The sequence below is a fragment of the Juglans microcarpa x Juglans regia genome, chromosome 2D (genome assembly GCF_004785595.1).
Source record: "Juglans microcarpa x Juglans regia isolate MS1-56 chromosome 2D, Jm3101_v1.0, whole genome shotgun sequence".
NCBI classification, from domain to species: Eukaryota; Viridiplantae; Streptophyta; class Magnoliopsida; order Fagales; family Juglandaceae; genus Juglans; species Juglans microcarpa x Juglans regia.
In genome coordinates, this window is record NC_054596.1 from 18,357,940 (window position 1) to 18,379,288 (window position 21,349).

Below are 21,349 nucleotides of genomic sequence, written 5' to 3' on the forward strand. Positions count from 1 at the left end.
CTAGCCACCTTTACACTTCATTTCTAGCTGACTGATGTTCAACAACCTCAGAGTATGTAGGATCAGAGGCTTGAATCTCTTATAGTCTCAACCTGACTTTATAGAGTTGCTGCTGAACATTACCAAATCTACACCTATTCCATTTATTTAACTCTTCACTACATTTAGAGATCCTTGCAATCACCTCAACCATGGTATTTTGACCCACATTCAATCTCCAAGACTTCTCAATTATATCTACAAATTCTCTTTTACCCACCCACATAGCTTCAAATTTCAATGGTTTCTTACATTGACTATAGTCCCTACCCCATCCGTATCTATCCACAAGGGAAGATGGTCTGAGTAGGCAGCAAATCTATGTGTAGCCATTATCATATGGAATAGATCACACCACTTTGAATTTTTCAGAAATCTGTCCAGTCTTTCACTAATACAATCATTTCATTCCCTTTTATTGCACCAGGTATAAAGAGATCCATTTAAATCCAAATCTCGTAATTCATACTAAAAAAGAACAACTCTAAAATCAACCATTTTTTTAGGTATGTTACTGCCTCCACATTTCTTATACAAACTCAGTATTTCATTAAAATTCTCAAACACTAACCAAGGTTGCTCCCCTCTATGACAAAGTGATTTCATTAAACTCCAAGTCTCTGTTCTTGAATTTGTATCAAGGTGTCCATAGACACTCGTGATATACCATGCTTTGTTATTCCCAACGTCATAAATTATCTTAGCATCAACATAATAATTCAGAATTGATAAATTGATCTTATCCCTCCACATCAATGCAATCCCTCCACTTCTACCATCACAAGCAACAACAAAACAGTTTTGAAACCCTAATTTATACTTACCTGATTCATTTAGAGAGCTTTCAACTTTGTTTCTTGAAGAAACAAAATATTGGGGTCTTCCTTCTTGACAAGGTCTTGAAGGGTACGAATTTCACATGGGTTCCCAAGCCCACGTAAATTCCAACTTAAGGTTTTCATTGGTCTCGACGGGGCTGTAGCACAGCCTCTACCTTTGACTTGGTCTTCATCTCGCCTCTTGCATCTCTGCTATTTGACAATTTCTTCCTCCCGGTATGTTCATCATCTCCTTCAAGCTCTGAGATTTTCCTCTTTCTTCTTCATTGATTCTCTCACCTTTTGGATTTACAATCTAGGCCTCCATATCTCCTTTCACCTTATTTCTCTTCCATTTTCGGCCTTTTGTAGTTGGGCAGGTGATGAACAACAAGAGTGGGCTCTCAACCGCGGGCAAGTTTTATTGTTTTGAATGTGTTTCTGAGTGGCCCAGGCCCATAGACTCATTCTCTACATTTACGAGCGTAATCTCATCTTCCAGATTTTGCATTTGACTCTTCCCCTGATTATGGGATTCCACTTGTATTTTAGTTACTCCTGATTTCAAGCTTCCATCATCAACGACTATCTTTTTAACAACGGATATTTCAGCAGCATTTGTAACTGAAGGATTATGTTTTATGCACAATCTCACGATCCCCTCCCTCTGAAATCTCCTCAGTATTTGAACGGTCCGAAATTTTCGCCCATCCTATTTCTTGCCATTTACTGCTCGATGGAGTAGTCATCGGACTTGTAGTCTGATCGGTTTTCTTGTGTTGTTGCCGTTTCTCCCATCTCTGATCACTATAATTTTCAACTCGTAGCCATTGCCCATAGGGAAAACCTGCCGTATCAAAAGATTCACTTTCTACCTTCCACTTCTCACAGTCCCGATGGTTATGCCCCAGTTTTCTACAGCAGTAACAAAAGTCTTGTAATCTCTCATACATGAATTAGACCCAACAAGAGTTGTTTGTTCCAATATTTATTTTCTTTCACCACTGGAGAGGTTTTGTTATGTCTAAACAGATTCTAACTCGTATAAATTCACTTCATTCCAATTTCCATTTCTCCAAATCCATTTCCATAACTTTACCCAGAGAATTCCCAATGAGATGGCCAATATACTCGTTTCGTGTCATTATGGGCAGGTCATGAATGTGAACCCAAAATAACGACTCTGTTATTTGAATTTGGTCCACCTGCTGAGTACCATCAAATTCCTTAATCAACACCATATTTTTATCAAACGTCCATGGTCCCCTCACGTTGCACCATTTCCTTGTCTCTAACATCCTCAAATTCAGCAAGTAAAAACACCAACCCTACTTCTCGAAACCTGATAGGCTTCTTAGGTCTCCATATCTTCTTCATTATTTGCTGGAAAGCCTCTCTGTTGTAATGTTTCGTTGTGAGAAGTTTAATGATCAAACAATTTTCGCTTGTTATTACATCTTCTAGAAGACTTGTCTCTACTTGAATCTCTTCCTGCTCTTGTTTCGTAAGGGACATCTTTGAATACAACTTCTCCAAGCTGCCCTCCAAATCAAAATCACTTCTATCGAAAAGATGAGAAAAACCTTTACACAGACATGATAAAGACCTCTACTCGGGGAAGACCCAATGAGAGGAGTATTTTGCTTAAGAATTTATGAGATTGATATTTTAGTTGATTCGTGATTGATTAATACAACATAATCGAGCCTAATATTCAAGGTTTTGATTGAATAATACCTCAACATGCATGATGCTATATTGAGAGATCCATTTCATCCCAAAATGGTCGACATTATGTTTTAAAAAAAAATATAGTTGACATTATTTTATCTCATGTTGGTCTCATGCATATCATGTAACGATTGATTCTGGATCAAGGTTCCCTTAATTTTTTGTTAAATGCCGGCCAATCAAATATGCAATCATTTTGTCTGTTTTTAAATGTTTTGAAATTTAATATGGTAGAAAATTAGTATATTTATAGTTTCCTTGCGAAAATATAACTATGATGGCTAAAATCAAAGTCGATATATTATAAGTAACTACAATTAGTGTTAATTATATACCGTACCACTCAATTCTTATGTTTATTTCTCCCACATATTAGGTCCTAAAAGTCTTAGGGATCAAAATCCTGCAATCAACTCCAGAACGTGATCTTCAACGAGCTCAAATAAATTTGAACCCCAAAAACTTCATACAAAGCGCGGAATGGGCCTGGGCCTGGGCCTGGGCCTCGACCCAACCTAAAGCGTTTACCTGTTGATAAAAATTACGCATGGGTAACTTAAGCTTAATGGTTGTTTATTTTATGCTCTCCTTTACCTTTTTTCTCTGGGATGTTTCAAATATCATTTCTCTTCCATATTAATTTGTTCAAATGGGTTTTTCATTCACTTTTTCCTTCCCAATATATAAGTTTTTGCTAATTCTGAAAAAGAACAAATAGAAGACAGCGACTTGGGATAAGAGAAAAATTGCAGAAGAAACATGGCCAGGAAAAGTTTGATTTGGGATTGCGCTTTAAAGGGTGCATGCAAACGTGAGGACTCCATTAAAACTCCACAAGGATGATATATACACTATTATCACAGTCTCTTATAGAGCACACAAGCTGGAATATATGCTTTAACCATTAAACGTACGAACCTATAAGCCAGTATACTTCTCTTGCAAGCAAAAGTTTCTTCCATAATTCCACTGACACTAGCTAGTTTATTCATCCTATCAATCTTTGCTCTGCTGCTCGACTATATATATATATATATATATATATATCACCACAATATCATGAGCTGAACGCATGAGTGATAACCATAGAAAGGAAAGAAGCCATAGTCAGGATGGCAAGCATTTTGCAGTCAACACAAGGAGAAATTCGTAAGATACTGTGGTTTCACCATGAGCATTTTCAGTGGGAAATGCCGTCATCTAATCGGGCTAAAGGTGCACGAGGAGGAGCAAGGCAATTAAAGAGGCAAGAACTGAGGCATGCTCTCGCCTCTAGTGTGAGTCGTATCGTGAGGAATCCTCAAGCTGTGGCATCTGAGATTTCCACCACAGAACAAGAGGTAAGTTAATTACAAGAATTCTTGTGCATCAATGATTTCTGCTATCTAAATATCATAAGCTGTGGTGACGGCAATCCTCACTGAATTCAATAGCCTCGTCAAATGTGCATAAAAACAGTTTTGTCACATCAGGGGTCATCATTGTCATTTTGGAAACTATAATGGCAAGAATGGTCATGTAGCTCAAATAAGCCAAAATGACCACAATCCTGTCTCATTTGATTTGGCTGTACACTACTTGTGTGTAGCCAGATGTTAGCTTTTCATGAGATTGACACGAATCTAGCCAGCTATCTCCCACTTCTGCAAAAGGGATTGGGGGCACATAGGCCCTTAAAGTGCGGTCCAGAAAGTAGTTCTCATGATAAAGATAAACCATTCGGTTCTTAGTTCTCATGGCCCAAAGACATAGTTATATACATGTGCACTCTTTTTCATGCAAAGATAAGGTACAGTAGATAATGACAGGTTTTTTTCCCTATAAAAGGAAGTAGGACTGAAGTTAAAGTGGAAGCATTTCATCCTCTTTGTACTAAAAAAATGCAGGCTCAAACATCTCTCCCTTGCAATGAAAAGATGATGGCAAACTATGTCCCAGTCTACGTAATGCTCCCGGTAAGTTTCAACTAAACCGATCCTCTTCACTCGCATTTGATCTATGCATTCTAAGATGGTTGTTAACTGCTGGCCTTTTTTCTACGGCCAGTTGGGAGTTGTTACAGTTGAAAATGTCTTGGAAGACAAAGACAGGCTTGAGAAACAGCTCAAGGAGCTACGAGCAGCTGGTGTGGATGGCGTAATGACAGATGTCTGGTGGGGGATCATAGAATCTCAAGGGCCTAAGCAGTACGATTGGAGTGCTTATAGGAGCTTGTTTCAACTAGTTAGAGAATGTGGGTTGAAGTTACAAGCCATAATGTCTTTCCACCAATGTGGAGGGAACATAGGGGATATTGTCCACATCCCACTTCCCCAGTGGGTACTTGACATTGGAGAATCAGACCCCGATATCTTTTATACCAATCGCACTGGTAACAGGAACATGGAGTACCTCAGTCTTGGTGTTGATAACCGGCGTCTCTTCTATGGACGAACTGCTGTTGAGGTAAGTCTACTGAAAACTTCATTCTGTAATTTAGGCTCAAGCTGCTGATCCAAGTACTACAAGTGGTATTGGTCGGGTATACTAGTATTCAAATCACATGGTTTATTGCAAAACAAAATCCATTGTCTGCTGATCTTGTCATGGGTTCAATCAGTGATGTATATGACTGAACTGGTTGCTGTAAATGCAAGCAAATGATTGATTGCCCGACATCAAGCAATGTAACCAAGATTAGATGGGTTATCCAAATCCAGTTTCTTAGTTCGTTCAAGTACGATGATGATTATAACTTTTGATGCCAAATGAGTTGGATTTTCCCTACCTGCTTCGAATGTTATAGTCAACATGGTAAATCCAATACAAGTATCACCCACCTACGTTGAAACCTGCCGATGTATTCTTATAACTTGGATTTTTGGGTGGCCAATAAATACAATTGAAAAACCATTAACAGACCTCCTCACCAAGTCCAATATTGCCAACCTTGATTTGGATTGTGATTAGTTCTGAAATCCACCAAACACATGATCATGATCTGTTACATACTAACTTTGATTTGTACAGATATACAGCGACTGCATGCAGAGCTTCAGAGAGAACATGTCAGATTTTTTAGAAGATGGATTTATAATAGATATTGAAGTGGGACTTGGCCCCGCGGGGGAGTTAAGGTATCCCTCTTATCCACGAAATCAAGGATGGGCCTTCCCGGGCATTGGAGAATTTCAGGTGAGAGTGGTTTTTTGTACTTGGCTGTCCTCAGGAAAATTCCTCTAGAAATAGGTTTTAGTTTCGGTTTTTTAAAAGATGGTTTCAGTTTTTTTAAAGATGTTTTCATCACTAAGACCACACACTACTTGTTAAATGCTGCAGTGCTATGACAAATATCTCAAGACAGAATTCAAAGAAGTTGCAACAAGTGAAGGTCATCCCGAGTGGGAATTGCCAGATAATGCAGGGACATACAACGACACTCCCGAATCTACAGAGTTCTTCGGATCAAATGGTACATACCTCACTGAGAAAGGGAAGTTCTTCTTGACATGGTATTCTAACCAGTTACTGAGCCATGGTGACCAGATCCTGGCTGAAGCAAATAAAGCTTTTATGGGCTGTAAAGTCAAGTTAGCAGCCAAAGTATAATATCTCATTACATGACTTTTTTTTTTTTTATAAGTAATATCTCATTACATTACAAACATCTCATACTAACAGTACTAACCATCTTCTAGTTTCTATCCACAAAAAACTCATGCATCATTTTGAAATCAGGTCTCCGGAATCCACTGGTGGTATAAAGCGGATAATCATGCTGCAGAGTTTACTGCAGGATACTACAACTTAAAAGATAGAGATGGATACCGACCTATAGCAAGGATGCTGTCCAGGCATTATGGCATTCTGAATTTCACATGTCTTGAGATGAGGGACTCTGAACAAAGTGCTGATGCCAAATGCGGACCTCAGGAACTCGTTCAGCAGGTAAGACTTATAATATCCTGATTCTATTTTTAAGATCTACTGTCATGTTTATCAATTTCTTTTTGAGATATGCTTTTTCGTGTGGTGGATTTGTAGAAGATTTTCATTTTAAATGTCGTTTTTAATAACATCAATAAATTTGATGTTCCTTTTTTTCCTTTTTGTTTTTGACTATTATATATTAGGGGAAACATTTCCTCTGAGAGTGTGTGTGTGTGTGTGTGTGTGAGAGAGAGAGAGAGAGAGAGAGCTTTTCCAACCTCCCAACTTTGCTTCTCATGGAGGTTCCAGTCACCTCTAAAAAAATTGATTCCATTAATTTTGCATCTTTTGGAAGCATAATGTGAAAGGACAAAGTCATTACAAATCCACTTGGTTGATCTGTGGCACATGCATTTGCAGGTTCTGAGTGCAGGTTGGAGAGAGAACATTGACGTTGCAGGAGAGAATGCTCTTTCAAGATATGATCGTGATGGTTATAATCAAATTCTTCTAAATGCTAGACCTAATGGTGTCAACAAAGAGGGCAGACCAAAACTAAGGATGTATGGGGTGACGTACCTTCGTTTATCTGATGATCTAATGCAGAAAACGAATTTCAATATATTCAAGACATTTGTGAAGAAGATGCATGCTGATCAGGTCAGGCAATGATCCTATTGATTGTTATGTACTTCAAAAAGAATATGCTTCTTGAACTTCAAATGATCACCCCCCCCCCCCCCCCCCCCCCCCCCCCCCTGCTGTAGGATTACTGTCCAGACCAAGGAAAGTACAACCATCACATAGGTCCATTGGAGCGGTCTAAGCCAGAGATGACAATTGAAGATCTGCTAGAAGCAACCGAACCAATGGAGCCATTCCCATGGGACAAAGAAACAGATATGAGTGTCGGTGGTGCACTTGCTAATTTGTTAGACAAGATCTTTTCTATGTTTAAGTGAGAACACAACCAAATGGGGAAATAATTAAAAGTCAAAGAATCAATTGAAAAACTTTTTGAGTATCTGTTGTTCAAATAAAAGCTCCGAATTTCCTATTTCTGTATTAAATGTATAATTACATCCTAGTTAAGTATAACTCACCAATAATCACCGCATGAACAGATTCCATCTTTAAAGTGGTGAAACCTATGGATATCTCGCATAATAATTTCTCGACATGCGATCTTAGAAATTAATTTTGTCACCGTGTGGCAATCCCCACATACGCGAAGGTTTTTTGTGATCCTAATGATGGTCCCGGGACCGGTGTTAATAAGAGCAAAAGCAATGGCTAGTCTTTCACTATGACCCCAAAGCATCTTCTCCTTTGCTTCTTCATCAACATTGTAAAAAACTGAACTTGTATCAGGCTTGTATCCAGCCTCCTTCAGTCGCTGATTTAAGCTCTCCAACTCGGCGTATATATCTTTTGTCTGTTGGTGAGACCTATCTCCAACTAAGAACTGATGAACCATCTTGTCTACCTCAACAAAACTGCAGCCTGGGGGCTTTTTCAGTCCTTTCCTTCTAACCATGGCTCTTACCCTTTCAACATCATCCCACCTTTTCTTTGCAGCATAAATATTGGAAAGGCAAACATAGGCACCCACCCCATTTGGGTTCATTTCAAAAACTTTCTGTTCCAGAATTTCGGCAAGATAGACATTTTGGTGCAGCCTGCAAGCAGAAAGTAGTGCAGCCCATATATCACTAGTAGGAACAACTTCCATACTTTTGATAAGCTCATATGCTTCATCTAAGTGCCCTGCTCTTCCTAGAAGATCTACCAAACATGAATAGTGAGCAGGTGTAGGCTTGACATTGTACTCGCTGAACATTTGATGGAATATTTGTCTTCCCTCATTGACTAATCCTGCATGACTACATGCTGATAAAACAGAAGTAAAAACACCGTCATCCGGAAGAATATTGTTCGCTATCATAGCATGAAAAATGGACAAGGCCTCTCCTCCCTTCCCATGAATCCCATATCCCATAACCATAGCACTCCAAGAAACCAAGTTCTTTTCTGGCATCTCATCAAAAACCCGACGTGAACAAGCCAAGCTTCCGCATTTGGAATACATGTCTATGAGGGAAGTTCCCATAATGGTATTCATACCAAACCCTTTCTTAACTAGACATGAGTGAACAGAGGTGCCGAATTGTAAGGCTGTAATCTGATCACAAGCTCCAAGAACTATTACAACAGTCACTTCATCAGGCCCTTCACCTTCTTTAACCATTTCACGGAAAAGTCTTAAGCTCTCAAAAGCATCTCCACTCTTTTCACAACCTGAAATCATAGAATTCCAAGAAACTTTATCTTTTAGCTTGATCTCATCAAATAGCTGCCTTGCGTATGCCATACAGCTACAACTGCAATACATTTCAATAAGAGCATTCCTCAAAAACTTATTAGAAAACTCAACATTGTTTCGAACAATGTAACCGTGTAAAGTTTTCCCTGGCTTTAAAGCCATTAGACCAGCACAAGCAGAGAGGATACCAAGCAAAGTAGTCCCATCCACACCAAATCCAGAATTTGCCATCATATCAAAAACCACCAAAGCCTTTTTGGGATTATTATTTTTCAAATAGCCCGATATCATCGTGTTCCAAGACGTTATATCTCTCAGAGGCATTCTATCAAATAGCACCCTCGCCGTTCCCATATCCCCAAACTTCGAGTACATCGCAAGCAGAGAATTACTCACGTAAATATCAGACTCCAATCCACTAATCACTACATCACCATGAACCCTCCTCCCGATATCCACAAGCAACAAATCGCCACAGGCCTTGAGAACAAACGGGTACGTGAACTTGTCCGCCTTCCATCCGAAACTCAACATTTCACGGTACAAAGCAAGGGACTTTAAAGAACACCCACTACAAGCATATCCCCTGATCATGAAACTCCACAAGAAATTGTTCTTCGAACCAATCGCATCAAAAATCAACTGGGCTTCTGCCATACGGCCACAACTCGCGTAAAAGGCAGCGAGTTTGGTGTTCAGGTAAGTGTTCTGTTGGAGAGTACCGCAAGTGGTCACGTGAGCATGGAGTTGCTGGCCTTTTGCAAAGGATTTGGTGTTGGTGAGGGACTGCAAGAGGGTTCCACATTGTAGGGAGGAGAGAGTGAAGCCAGTTTGTAGGAAGTGGGAGGTGGGGATATAAAGAGATTGCTTGAAGAGGGCTGGGATGTGGCCCGTGTGGGATTTGAGATGTTTGTGAGCGGAAGTGAGGGTGCCATTCATCAAGGAGAGTGGAGATGCTGAGAAGTGGATGGGCGGCTCAATGAGGGTTCTATTAGTTTCAGCTTCAGGGGTAGTTTGGAAAGTAGGGGTCCCAGCACTGCTACGTACAACCGGCCTGCGGAATTGCAGTGCAACCGGCTGTTATTAACTCATTTCTTGAATTAAGAAAGAGGGCCCACCAAAGAGATGGGACCACCACTGCCCCATTGCTACGACGAAACCCTTAAGGAAGTTTCAGGATTCTTTTGGTACAGCTTCATTGCTACAACTCCTCTCAAGTTAATCTATCTTCAGCTCCTCAGTTTCTACCACTACCATTATCCCAACCATCGCTTCCCTACTTGCCTCTAGCTTTCAGCAATAAAATTTCATCAATGATGGTATCACCCAAAAATTTCCAAAGCTCAGCGCCATTTGGAGGCTTGCAAATAGTGGGTAATAGTGAAGCTCATCAGATTGCCATGAAAGAAGCCATTGCATAACGAAAAATTATTTTCCATTTGTCTCCCTCCTTTTTAGTCATCTTATCTGGGTTATTACTGGTTACTAGTGTTTTTGTTGATTACTTATGTTTTTTAGTGAATTTTATCGTCATAGTGGGGCGGGTTTCAAAAGCAAAGTTTGGAGAAAAAAAACAAAAAAGAGCAAGATATTTCATTGAAGCAAAGTTGAGAGGAGCTCTGATCGGAGCGACTGTGTCAACAGCAAAAACTCAGCCTGTTAGTTTTATTATCAAGGTTGAGTCGACTCACTAATTGTGTTGAGAGGAACCTCGGGTCCTAATCTTCATCTCATCGACTTGGGTATAATCATCATCGTCACAATCACTTACGCAGTACTATCGAAGGGGAAAGGGGAACCGTTGAGTGAGAAGGTGGAAGACGAAGACAAATGAGGAAAAGGGGATTTCGAGGGAGCTCTGGTAGGCGAAGGGAAAATGAGGATTTCAGTGAGAAGAAATAAGACGGAGGGAAAACAAAGAGAAGTTTAGAAAAGATGAAAACGGCGTCGTTTCAATTCCACGTGAGATGCGGTTTCCCCGTGATTCCCCTAGCCGGTTGTGTATAGAGTTTTTCTTTCAACAATCTTATTGCTCATTTCCTTTCATTCCACGATGTCTTTTCGTTTCATTTTTGTCATTCCCCTTTGTTCCTCCTTTCCCCCATTGATCTCCACCTAGTTGACCCTGTAGTTCTTCATCTTCACTTTTAGCAGAGCTATATTTACTGCCACTGGTTGAAAAATTAGTCTTATGAGGATGAACAAGAAATGGGTTTGTTTCTGTGTTCGTTGTTACTATGAATGCGAACACTTCTAGATTTGGGGTCTTCGAGGATTGGGATGAAGTTGGTGTTGGTGTTCTATTATTATTTTTGTTTGCGGTTTTTAGCGTTTCTTTAATCACTGTCGAATGTCAGAACGGTTGCTCGTAGATGTATGTGAGGGAGAGAGTTGTGTACATGTGCTTACTATGGCTAATGATCATTTATTTCACTAAATTTTTAAATTTTTTGTGAAGTGCTGTTAGGGTCTTGATTTGGATTTGCGTTTTGCTCTCTCAAAAATTTCGATTTTGGGTTAATGGGGCCAAAGATTTGCATGAATGCTTCATGCGGAGCAAACTCCATGCATGAATGGAAGATAGGTTGGCCTCTGCGATCCAGTGGATTCACCGATTTTTGTCACACCTACGGGTAGTTTTCATTTTCTCTGCTTCTGCTCTTGTAATTCAATGTAACTTCTTATGGGGATGATTTGATTTTCCAAAGACAAGTTTTGGGTTTATTGAGGTGTTGAATTGGTGTTTTATTGGTTTTTTTTTTTTCAGAGATGGTCTGGGTGTGTTACTTTTGAAGTTTTTCTTTTTGTGATAGAAAAGTTGAAATGCTCGAGTCTTCAAATGCACGACGGCGATCAGATCTCCATCTCTAGTTTCGAGTTTCGCTCTCTTGCAAGCTTCCTCAAGCTACAGAGATTTTGATTTCCCTTCTTTCCGCATAATTTTGTTTTGTTTCCTTTTTTTTTTCTTTTATATATATAATATTAGCTGTTAACGTAGCAGTATGGTGCCGCAGGGGGACGCAAGCCGGTTATCCTAGACTTATTGATAAAAAAAATACAGACGTAGAATCTGGAAATAAATAGTAGATGATGTATAACAAAAACCATTTCGATATCACCATTGTTTATTTTGCATCAAATATGTTACCCGTTTCCTGGAATTTTATGCGTAGGTGTCTGCTAGCTTGTGATATTAAGGATTCGGAATTAATGGCAGAAGATTCAGCAGATTCTAATGGAAGAAGATATAGGTACCAACTACCAAGCTTTGATTTCTTGAATTGGTCAACTATTTTCACAGCTTTTGGCCTTGGGGAAATAGGCACTTTTGAGCATTATAAATATATATATATAAATATACATTCGCTCCTTGAGCTTTCGCTCCTGTTCTATAGGAAGCCATTGATGGATAGTCACCTTCAGCAAAAGACATGCTTGCCTGTGGGACCACACCCAAGTATTGACTTAGTTGATAACACAAAGCCACTGTAAACTTCAATGTGCCGGCACGTCCCAGGGCTGAATTTCAATCGGGGTTCATTTTTCTAATTAAGAGGATTGAGAAAGAACATCTTCGTCCTACAACTTTGGTTCTGTAGTCCCGGTTTGAACTCTAGATATGTTGAATTAATGTTGCCTAAAACGTGGCTCGCCATCAAAAATTATAATGCTCTATTCTGTTCTATGTATCTTTATTCTCAACCATCGTTGTTTTGTGGGTCAGTGGTAGCTGCCAGGTGGCCAAATAAGTCAGGAATTTGGTATGCGAAAGTACGTAGTCTTGGTCAGGACCAATATCTCAAGTGTCCATTGTCTTGCTGCAGCTGCTACTTTTTTTTACCCCCCCAAAAAGAGTGGGGAGGCAAAACTAGTGTAGCTTTCCCTCGGGGGTGATCATAAGAGGCTTCACTCGCTGTGACATGTTCGGATTGAGACAACTATTGATCTCGGGAGGAGCAGTCCGTCACTGCAACCCCACCAAAAGTGTCAGCATGCAAAGACCCCTACGTTTAGTTCACAGGTTTTACCAAGGTAAGCCATTTTGAACTTGCGATCGCGTGTAAAGGAGGGAAGAACGATCCCCGAGCTTTTGCCAACTAGACTACCACCTGGTGGTTGCTGCAACTGCTACTTGCTTCCCTTGCAAGACCTGTCGGATGCTAAAACCCTGTATAAATAGTAACACTGCAAGTTCAATAGACCCTCTCTGTTAAAGGTGATAGCTCCTTGTATTGATATATTGTTGCACTAATTATCTGACAGAAAATATTAGAGATAGAACTCATCTTGACTACGTCAAATCTAGAAATGGAAATGATGTTTTTCATCGTAATTTTGAGATGAGCAGTGCTACGTATACTTATATTTTTACTTACAAGATTTATTTTGTTAGTTTTCTTTTGAAAATTAAATTTTGAATTTCAAATTTCATAATTTTCAACATATAAATAACTGACATGTAGAGAAGTAAGTTTTTTGTAAGTTTTTCTTAAATACATTTAGCATTTTCCTTTTGTGATTACAAGCCACATACGTTCATGTGTTTGTGTTTTGATAACATAAATAAGAGGTTTCTTATTTATACATTAGGAAAGTTGATTTATAAATAATAGGTGCGGTTTAGATAGTGATATAAGATAAAATGATTTTAGATAAAAGTTGAAAGTTGAATAAAATATTATTAGAATATTTTTTTTTTGATATTATTATTGTTTTGGGATTTGAAAAGGTTGATTTTTTTTTTTAGATTTTGTGTGAAAATTTGATAATGAGATGAGATAAAATGAAATATTTTCACTATCCAAACGAGGCTTTAAATTGCACTGCATTAACTTCGGTCGCGTTAACTTGGGTGACTATGGAATATGGAAGAGAATATTATACATTAAGAAAAATTGCAAATTTTGGCTTGAGTTTTAGAATCAATCGTCACTAGAAGTGTGATTTATAGTGAAACGACCTATTAAATATTTCAAAATTTTGGGACATAACAAGTTGAGTAGATCATAGCCAATTTTCCAGCACTAACTACCTTCACAATGAAACCAGCACCAGCTGTAACTTCTACATTTCACTCGCCGGCAATAATTTATATACCTTCACATTTTTTAAGTACTGTTAGATGCACTTACTGCGAGTTTACATATTTTTACAAACAATTTTGATAGGCCTATGTGTTACTAATCAGCCACTACACTTGTGTTGGCAATCCAACCGAAAAAACATTAATCAACTAAGATTTACTAAGTACTAAGATATAGGTTATAATACAAGATATGGTAATGATATACCTACAATTATTTACGACTATTTTACAACTTAGTTTAAATCAATCAATATAATTGTGCTACTTTATTAAAAAATAATTTCAATTTTACATGATACCATACCACCGCTCCGAACCATCATCATGAGTTTTGAACTGCCTCATCTAGTGATCTTGTACTATCTTAGTGGGTTGGAAATGACTATTTCTCCTGTTCCAGCCAGTTGTGTGATTTTTGACATTAACATCATCTATAATATTCTATTGAGTAATTGATTACAAAGAACATGAAATAGGATTATCCTGAATATTTTCTCCCCATATTTTTTTAATAAATTCTCGACTGTTCAGCATACTAAGCTGAATATTATAGTGATCATGTTTTATATTTTGGAATGTTTATATAAATAAATACTACTTGCCGAAGAGAAATTGGGGTCCAACCATAACATCAGAATGGATGTCAGTTAGCAAATTAAACCAAACTCGGTTTGTATGTAAACAAGCTAATTCTAAAAAATGCCGGATCTAAAAACAATGCTAACCAATTAGCCTATTAATATCAAATCAATTCTACTCAATAAATAAAAAAATTTCCAATTTCGTGTGTAGCCACTTTAACCAAAATTAAGCATATTCACGTATAAACAATAATATTTACAGTTTTAGATTATGCAAGTCATGTATATTTTTTTAAAAAAAATAGATAAATTTAAAATTTTCATAAAAAATTATTTTTGTAATGATAGACTATAATTTTTTTTTTAAAAAATGATTGAATCTTGTACGTCTTAAAACTGTATCTATTATTATTATAAACATGCATTTATAGGATACAAAGAAAACATAAAAAAGCAAAAGGAAATATAATAAAGAAGTTGCATCTCATGATTTTCCACTACTGCTCTACTTTATTACGACTGAACGTAGAAACACCAACATAAATATATGTGAAAGAAATATTACGAAATTGGGGAAGGCATATGGGTACCCAAATTAATAAAGACAAACCAAAAAACAAAATAAAGCCAAAAAAAACACAAAATCATGGGTGTCCGACATCGTTCTCCCCACGTTTCCTTGAGCCTTGCACGAATCACGCGTCATTCTCTCTCCCCTCTCTCTCTCCTCCAAAAGCATGACATAACGAACAAAAATCCCAGCACGAAAATCTTCCATTGGAAATCACTGAAAGAACAAAATCGTTTTCACCAATTTTTATCCGTACGACCCAAAACTCTGATTTACGCATGGTTTTGAGTTTCTTCGGTTGGCATGGGGGCTTTGCATGATTTGGTTTCTTGATTCCTTTACGTTCGTTGGATTCTTGCAAAACATATTGCATTCAGGTCAGCGACATTGAGTTTTATATCTAAGATTCGATAAGTATTGATTCTGTATACGTATCATGGTCACGTTCCAATCCCGATTCTGAGCTTTCTAGATTGAGAAAACATTGAGGATTATTGACGAAACTGTACATGAAAGGCTTTTTGAGAAGAAGGAGGACTAGGTTTTTTTCTTGTTGTAGAGACTTGAAGGATTTTTATTTAAGTTTGATGAAATGAGAAGGAAAATATGTGGCGGTTTGAGTGATTTGAAGAACATGCAATGGGATTGAGAAGGGCAGGCTATGCAGTTGTTTTCGTGATTTTGCTTTGTATATTGTCAATAAGAGGTTCAGACGTGAAGATCAGAGAGATAGCAGTAACATTCTTTAGCAATGCAGATTCCCCGGAGACAGATGGTAACATGGTATGAAACTCATGCACTTCCCTTTATTTTTATGCATTATGAGTACTAAAAGAGTTTTAGATTTGATTTGAAACCATGATGCAGTTTTGGTTTAAGGATGTTAGATGTTTGGAATAGGCTGCCTTTGGACTCGATGTAGTTCTTTTTGTGGAAATTGTTAAAGGAGGAAAGTTTGTCAATTCGGAGCTGTTGACAGACTACTTTTAACATATTATTAATGATTACTGCTTCTAGACGATCAGTTCAATCTATCAGGCCCCTATCTACGTTGTAAAATAAAGTTTGGGGTATTAATTTTTGGAATGGAGTAGGCTGAAATTATATCGAAGTGGCCAGGTGTTCAAGAGAGAGACAAAATTTATCAAAATTCTCTTTGGCACAAAAAAGTAGAGGGAAAAAGAAAAGAGTCATTAGTTCTGGCCTTTGATAACAGGACAACTCCTGGAACACTTTAGGCCCCTTTTGGTTGTTAAACTCATCTGAGTTCAACTCAATTCAGTCTAATTTTAAGTTAAGTCTAACATCCAAACACCCAACTCTTAAATTGCTTAACTTATTTCAACTCAAAACCTCTTTACACGTGGGACCCACATCCTTTTTCGATTCAACACTACTTTACATATGAGACCCACAACCTTTTTTAACTTCCCATAAATATATCTAAACTTATCTTAACATCCAAACATATTTAAATTCATCTTAGGTGGATCTTACAAAACTCACTCTACTATCTCAATTCACTACTATTCAACTCAACTCAACTCAACTGAGTTCAACTTTTCCATTCTTAAAAGTTAAAGGAGGATCTTAGATAAATGTCCTTGCTGAGGAATTTGAGCATTCGAATTTTTTTATAGCTAGACGGCTAAGAAATGGTGTCAATAAGTATGCTTTCAGAATGGTGGGAAGGAAGAGTAATTTTCTGATGTCTTGCCTCCTATCTCATTTTCATAGTTTGAAGTTTATACATGACACTTTATTGCAATTTCTTAGAAACTTAAGCAACTCTTTTGCACCTTGTTGTTCTGAAATGATTTCCATTGAAAGCACAAGATACTCTTTTTGTATTGGAAGTTTAGCAAGCTGGGTAATCTAGCATTCAAGGTTCATTGAACATTTGTGTTCTACTCTTTGTTAATCTGTCTCTTCCCCAGGCATGTGACATTAGGGGCCTCAAGTTAGGATGAGAAAAAATTTGATTTCTATTGAAAACCCATTTACAAACACGGGTAGATCAATAAACTAACAACACATTGGGGCTTCAAATGATATGATGGTTTTTTTATTGAGCTATGTCAAGATTGCCCTACCTTAAGTTCAAGGAACTAGTCTTTTTTTTTGTTGTTTGAGTTGTTCCAAGGTTTTCCATTAGATAGAAGCAAGTGATTCGTGTATGAAATAAGTTCAATTCCTATTAATGTCTTCCACATTTGAGACACACAAGATTAACTAGCTCCCAAATTGCCAATCCAAAAAAATAAAAATGAATACCAGATCTATTGTGCCATCCGAAGGCAAAACTGATGCATACATCCAGCACTAAATGATTTCAGTTTTTGTAATCCTAAAGTAAGTGCATATTTGTTTGCATACATGTATAGAAAACCGCATTTGTCACATCATTCTTTTCTGAAAAGCTTTTCCTTGATAAAAGTAAGGCTTTCAGTGAATCAAGATATGTCAATGTGGAGATATAGCAACTGCAATTAAGGATAGGAATGGGATTTTGTAGTTCTTTCACTGAACTCAGAGAGAAATATTAGGAGTTTCCATAATAAGTTGATCGATTTCAGGGGTATTTGATGAAATATTTTTACTGCAGGTGGAAAAGATATGGATTCGTTGCAGGAAAGAATTGATAGACAGGAAAGAGACCCTTAAAGAACTTGAATTGTCTATCCTTCATGAAATAACAAGGGATATAATACCAGCATTTTCAACAAATGAAAACATAGACAGATCTTTGAGAGTTCTACCTCCCCATGTGAGACAAACAGTTTTGGATTGCTTAAGAAGAAAAAGTCTTTTGTTTCATGGACCTATCAAAGGGGCTTGCTCTGAGAATGGGATCATTAATTGTGTTGAGTGGCTTTTCAGTTGGCCTAATGTCCCTAGAAGATATCTGGTTAGTAAGTCAAGTCGAATGAAACCACCAAGCCCTGCTCCAGCTCCTATCCCAGCGTCAACATCTCCTAGGAGCGGGCTGGCTCCATATAATCAAGTACCTGCCAGTACTCCATCTCCAAGTCTAGGGGCACCTGTTGGGGCACTAGAAGAGACATATTTTTCATCAGATATTATTGACCCAATTGCTCCACCTCCTCCTCATAAACGTTCTCCGCCTGTTCACCATGTTGTTCCACAAAAGTCACCAAAAAAGCATGATAGCAGTCAGAAGGAAAAAATAGTCCTTGTTACTGCCACTGCAGCAGGAGTCCTTGCCTTTGTTGCATTGCTCCTACTTTGTTGTCTTAAGGGTAGTAACAAAAAAAATGGTGCAAAAGATGGAAAAAGAGATGAAAAGCCTCTTCTCATGTTAAGCATGAGCGACTTTTCTGCTGGTATGCATTTATCAGGGTTTTTTGCTCATTATTATCTCCAATTATGGTGCATGTTGTGATGATCTCTATGAAATTAATCCTTCAGGTTCCTCACAAAATTCTGTTAGTCCAGGAAATTCAAGTAGGAAAGATTTCATTTTTGACAGTGGAAAGAGTCCTTTCCTTATCAATATGTCTTTGAAGCATGGTAACAATGACCCATCACCAGCTGGGGCCCCAGCATCAGAAGGTGCAGAGCCAGCACCGTTTCCGCCTTTAAAACTTCCACCTGGAAGATCAGCTCCTTCGCCTCCAGCTCCACCAAGTACACAACCTACTCCTCCTGCTCCTCAGCCCCCACCACCTTCTAAAGTTGGTCGACCTCCACCTGCTCCACCAAAACCGAGTGGGAGAAATCGACCTTCATATCTTGGGCCACATCGTCAAGGAAACAATGGTTCTAGTGAGGGATGTGATCTTGATGGGGAATCTGAAGCTCCAAAAGCCAAGTTAAAGCCATTTTTCTGGGATAAGGTTCTTGCCAACCCTGATCAATCAATGGTCTGGCATGAGATCAGTTCTGGATCATTCCAGTAAGAACAGAACTCTACTTTTTCCAATAATAAGCAAAAGTCAACTGCGTCAACTTAACCACTAAATGCTCTACAAAATTTTTCAGGTTCAATGAAGAGATGATAGAGTCTCTATTTGGTTATACCAATATTGATAAAAATAAAATTGAGCGCAAGAAAGAGTCAACATCACTTGAACCTACCCAGTATATTCAGATTATTGATCCTAAAAAAGCACAAAATTTGTCGATTCTTCTACGAGCACTGAATGTGACAACAGAAGAAGTCCTTAGTGCTCTTCAAGAAGGTCTCTCTCTCTCTCTCTCTAACTCTCTATTTCTTTCAGTGTCTTGTTTCATGTCCACCTAGACAAAGTTTTTAGTCATGGATATGATTAATTGTTGGTTTTGAGGCATTGAAAGCTTATTAGTAATTAATTGAATCAGGAAATGAGCTTCCCGTGGAGCTCCTTCAAACTTTGCTGAAGATGGCACCAACAACAGAAGAAGAACTAAAGCTCAGGCTATTCAGTGGTGATCTTTCTCAACTGGGCCCTGCAGAGAGGTTCCTTAAAGTCTTGGTTGACTTCCCTCTAGCATTTAAACGAATTGAGTCACTTTTGTTTATGAGTTCAGTTCGAGAGGAGGTCTCTACTGTTAAAGAGTCCTTGGAAACTTTAGAGGTGAGACACTAAAGATACGAATTCTGTCTCCCATCTAATTTTATACTGCAAGACATCTCATATTATATCTTCTCTTTCAGTAGATGTGCAGTGCTTCACGATTGTGGACTATGGAACTTTCATGGTTTATATGCTACAGAGTATTTATATGGATGAATTTAGCTTTAATGTTCCAGATCCTTTGTCCTTCTATGGAAAGGTAGCCAGATGTTTATGGTTAGATAATAATGCCTCATTTTCAAATGCAGGTTGCCAGCAAAAAACTAAAAAGCAGCAGGCTATTCCTAAAACTCTTAGAAGCAGTTCTTAAAACCGGAAACCGCATGAATGATGGTACCTATAGAGGTGGTGCCCAAGCGTTTAAGCTTGACACACTCTTGAAATTGTCTGACGTAAAGGGAACTGATGGCAAGACCACACTACTTCACTTTGTTGTCCAAGAGATCATTCGTTCTGAAGGCATACGAGCCATCCGTACAGCCAGAGCAAGCCAGAGCACCTCTAGCATGAAAACAGATGATTTTGCGGAGGACTCCACTGAAGAATCAGCAGAGCATTATCGTAACGTTGGTCTTCAGGTGGTTTCAGGTTTAAGTGGTGAACTTGAAGATGTCAAAAAGGCAGCATTCATAGATGCTGATAGCCTAACTGCTACAGTGTCAAAACTGAACCAATCAATGAAAAAAACAAAAGATTTCCTATATGCTGAGATGAAGAGTTTGGATCATGAAGAGAGTGAATTCCATCGTGCACTGGCCAATTTTGTGGAGTGTATGGAAGCTGACATTTCAAGGTTACTGGAGGAAGAAAAGAGAATAATGGCTCTGGTGAAAAGTGCTGCAGATTACTTCCATGGTAAAGCAGGAAAGGATGAAGGCTTGCGGTTGTTTGCAATTGTACGTGATTTCTTGAGAATGTTAGATAAGGCATGTAAAGAGGTTAGGGATGCCGGCATGAAGACGTTGAGGACTTCAAAGAAAGAGGCTCCATCAGCGTCTTCTTGTAAAGAAATTCATCAGCAATCTTCAGATATACGTCAACGACTATTTCCGGCGATAGTGGAGCGGCGAAAGGACGACTCGAGTTCAGATGACGAGAGTCCCTCTACCCTGTAGGTTCATTGTGTCCAAATTGTCTTCCTTTTATGAGTTTGCTTCTCAAACTACCGTTCAGGTATTTTTTTTATTTTTTATTTTTTTTAATAATGAAGAAAATAACTATTAGTAAAGTGATATATTTTTTATTTTTAAAAAATTTTTGTTAAAAAAAAGAAAAATATAATTTGCACTCCTGTAAATTTGAGGAGGCAAGTTCATGGAACTATCATCAACCTATTTCAAATGTACAAACTATTTCATTTTATTTAATTATTATAATTTTTTTAAATTTCTACATAAAATATAATAAATAATTTAATATTTTAAATTTTAAAATAAAAAAATTAAATAAAAATAATAATATTTTATTTAACTTTTATCTTCTCTCGCGTTAACAAACAAATCTTATTTTGCACGTGATAGCTAGCGGTTATTTTATAGCTGTTTTAAAGGCTAGGAAAATAAGAATTATTTTATTGCCTTTTTTAGGCTTCGTTTGGTTCTTAAACTAATTTCAACTCATCATTATAATTTTTTTAAATTTCAATACAAAATATAATAAACAATTCAACTTTTTTAAATTTTAAAATAATAATAATATTAAAAAATAATATTCT

The 21,349-nt window shown here is 37.8% G+C and overlaps 3 protein-coding genes across 4 annotated transcripts; 2 read left to right on the plus strand and 1 right to left on the minus strand.

Annotated features, from left to right (window-relative positions):
- Nucleotides 1-3,658: 3,658 nt before the first annotated feature.
- Nucleotides 3,659-7,554, plus strand: LOC121250376 (beta-amylase-like). Its single transcript, XM_041149497.1, has 8 exons — nt 3,659-3,928; nt 4,475-4,543; nt 4,635-5,033; nt 5,598-5,762; nt 5,907-6,170; nt 6,306-6,515; nt 6,918-7,157; nt 7,265-7,554. The coding sequence occupies exons 1-8, from the start codon at nt 3,701-3,703 to the stop codon at nt 7,457-7,459; spliced, it is 1,770 nt and encodes a 589-aa protein (XP_041005431.1). The 5' UTR covers nt 3,659-3,700; the 3' UTR covers nt 7,460-7,554.
- LOC121250375 (putative pentatricopeptide repeat-containing protein At3g11460, mitochondrial) lies at nt 7,539-9,838 on the minus strand. The gene has a single exon (XM_041149495.1). It carries the CDS (start codon nt 9,757-9,759, stop codon nt 7,597-7,599), a length of 2,163 nt encoding a protein of 720 aa, XP_041005429.1. The 5' UTR covers nt 9,760-9,838; the 3' UTR covers nt 7,539-7,596.
- A 5,311-nt stretch (nt 9,839-15,149) lies between these two features.
- LOC121248094 (formin-like protein 3) lies at nt 15,150-20,863 on the plus strand. 2 transcript variants are annotated; one of them, XM_041146449.1, is made up of 6 exons: nt 15,150-15,841; nt 17,664-18,402; nt 18,515-18,974; nt 19,061-19,260; nt 19,400-19,635; nt 19,884-20,863. In XM_041146449.1, the coding sequence occupies exons 1-6, from the start codon at nt 15,698-15,700 to the stop codon at nt 20,748-20,750; spliced, it is 2,646 nt and encodes an 881-aa protein (XP_041002383.1). In that variant the 5' UTR covers nt 15,150-15,697; the 3' UTR covers nt 20,751-20,863. The 2 variants fall into 2 exon arrangements, with proteins under 2 accessions (XP_041002383.1, XP_041002382.1); XM_041146448.1 differs by having other exon boundaries at nt 15,151-15,841; nt 18,488-18,974.
- The last annotated feature ends 486 nt before the right edge of the window (nt 20,864-21,349 follow it).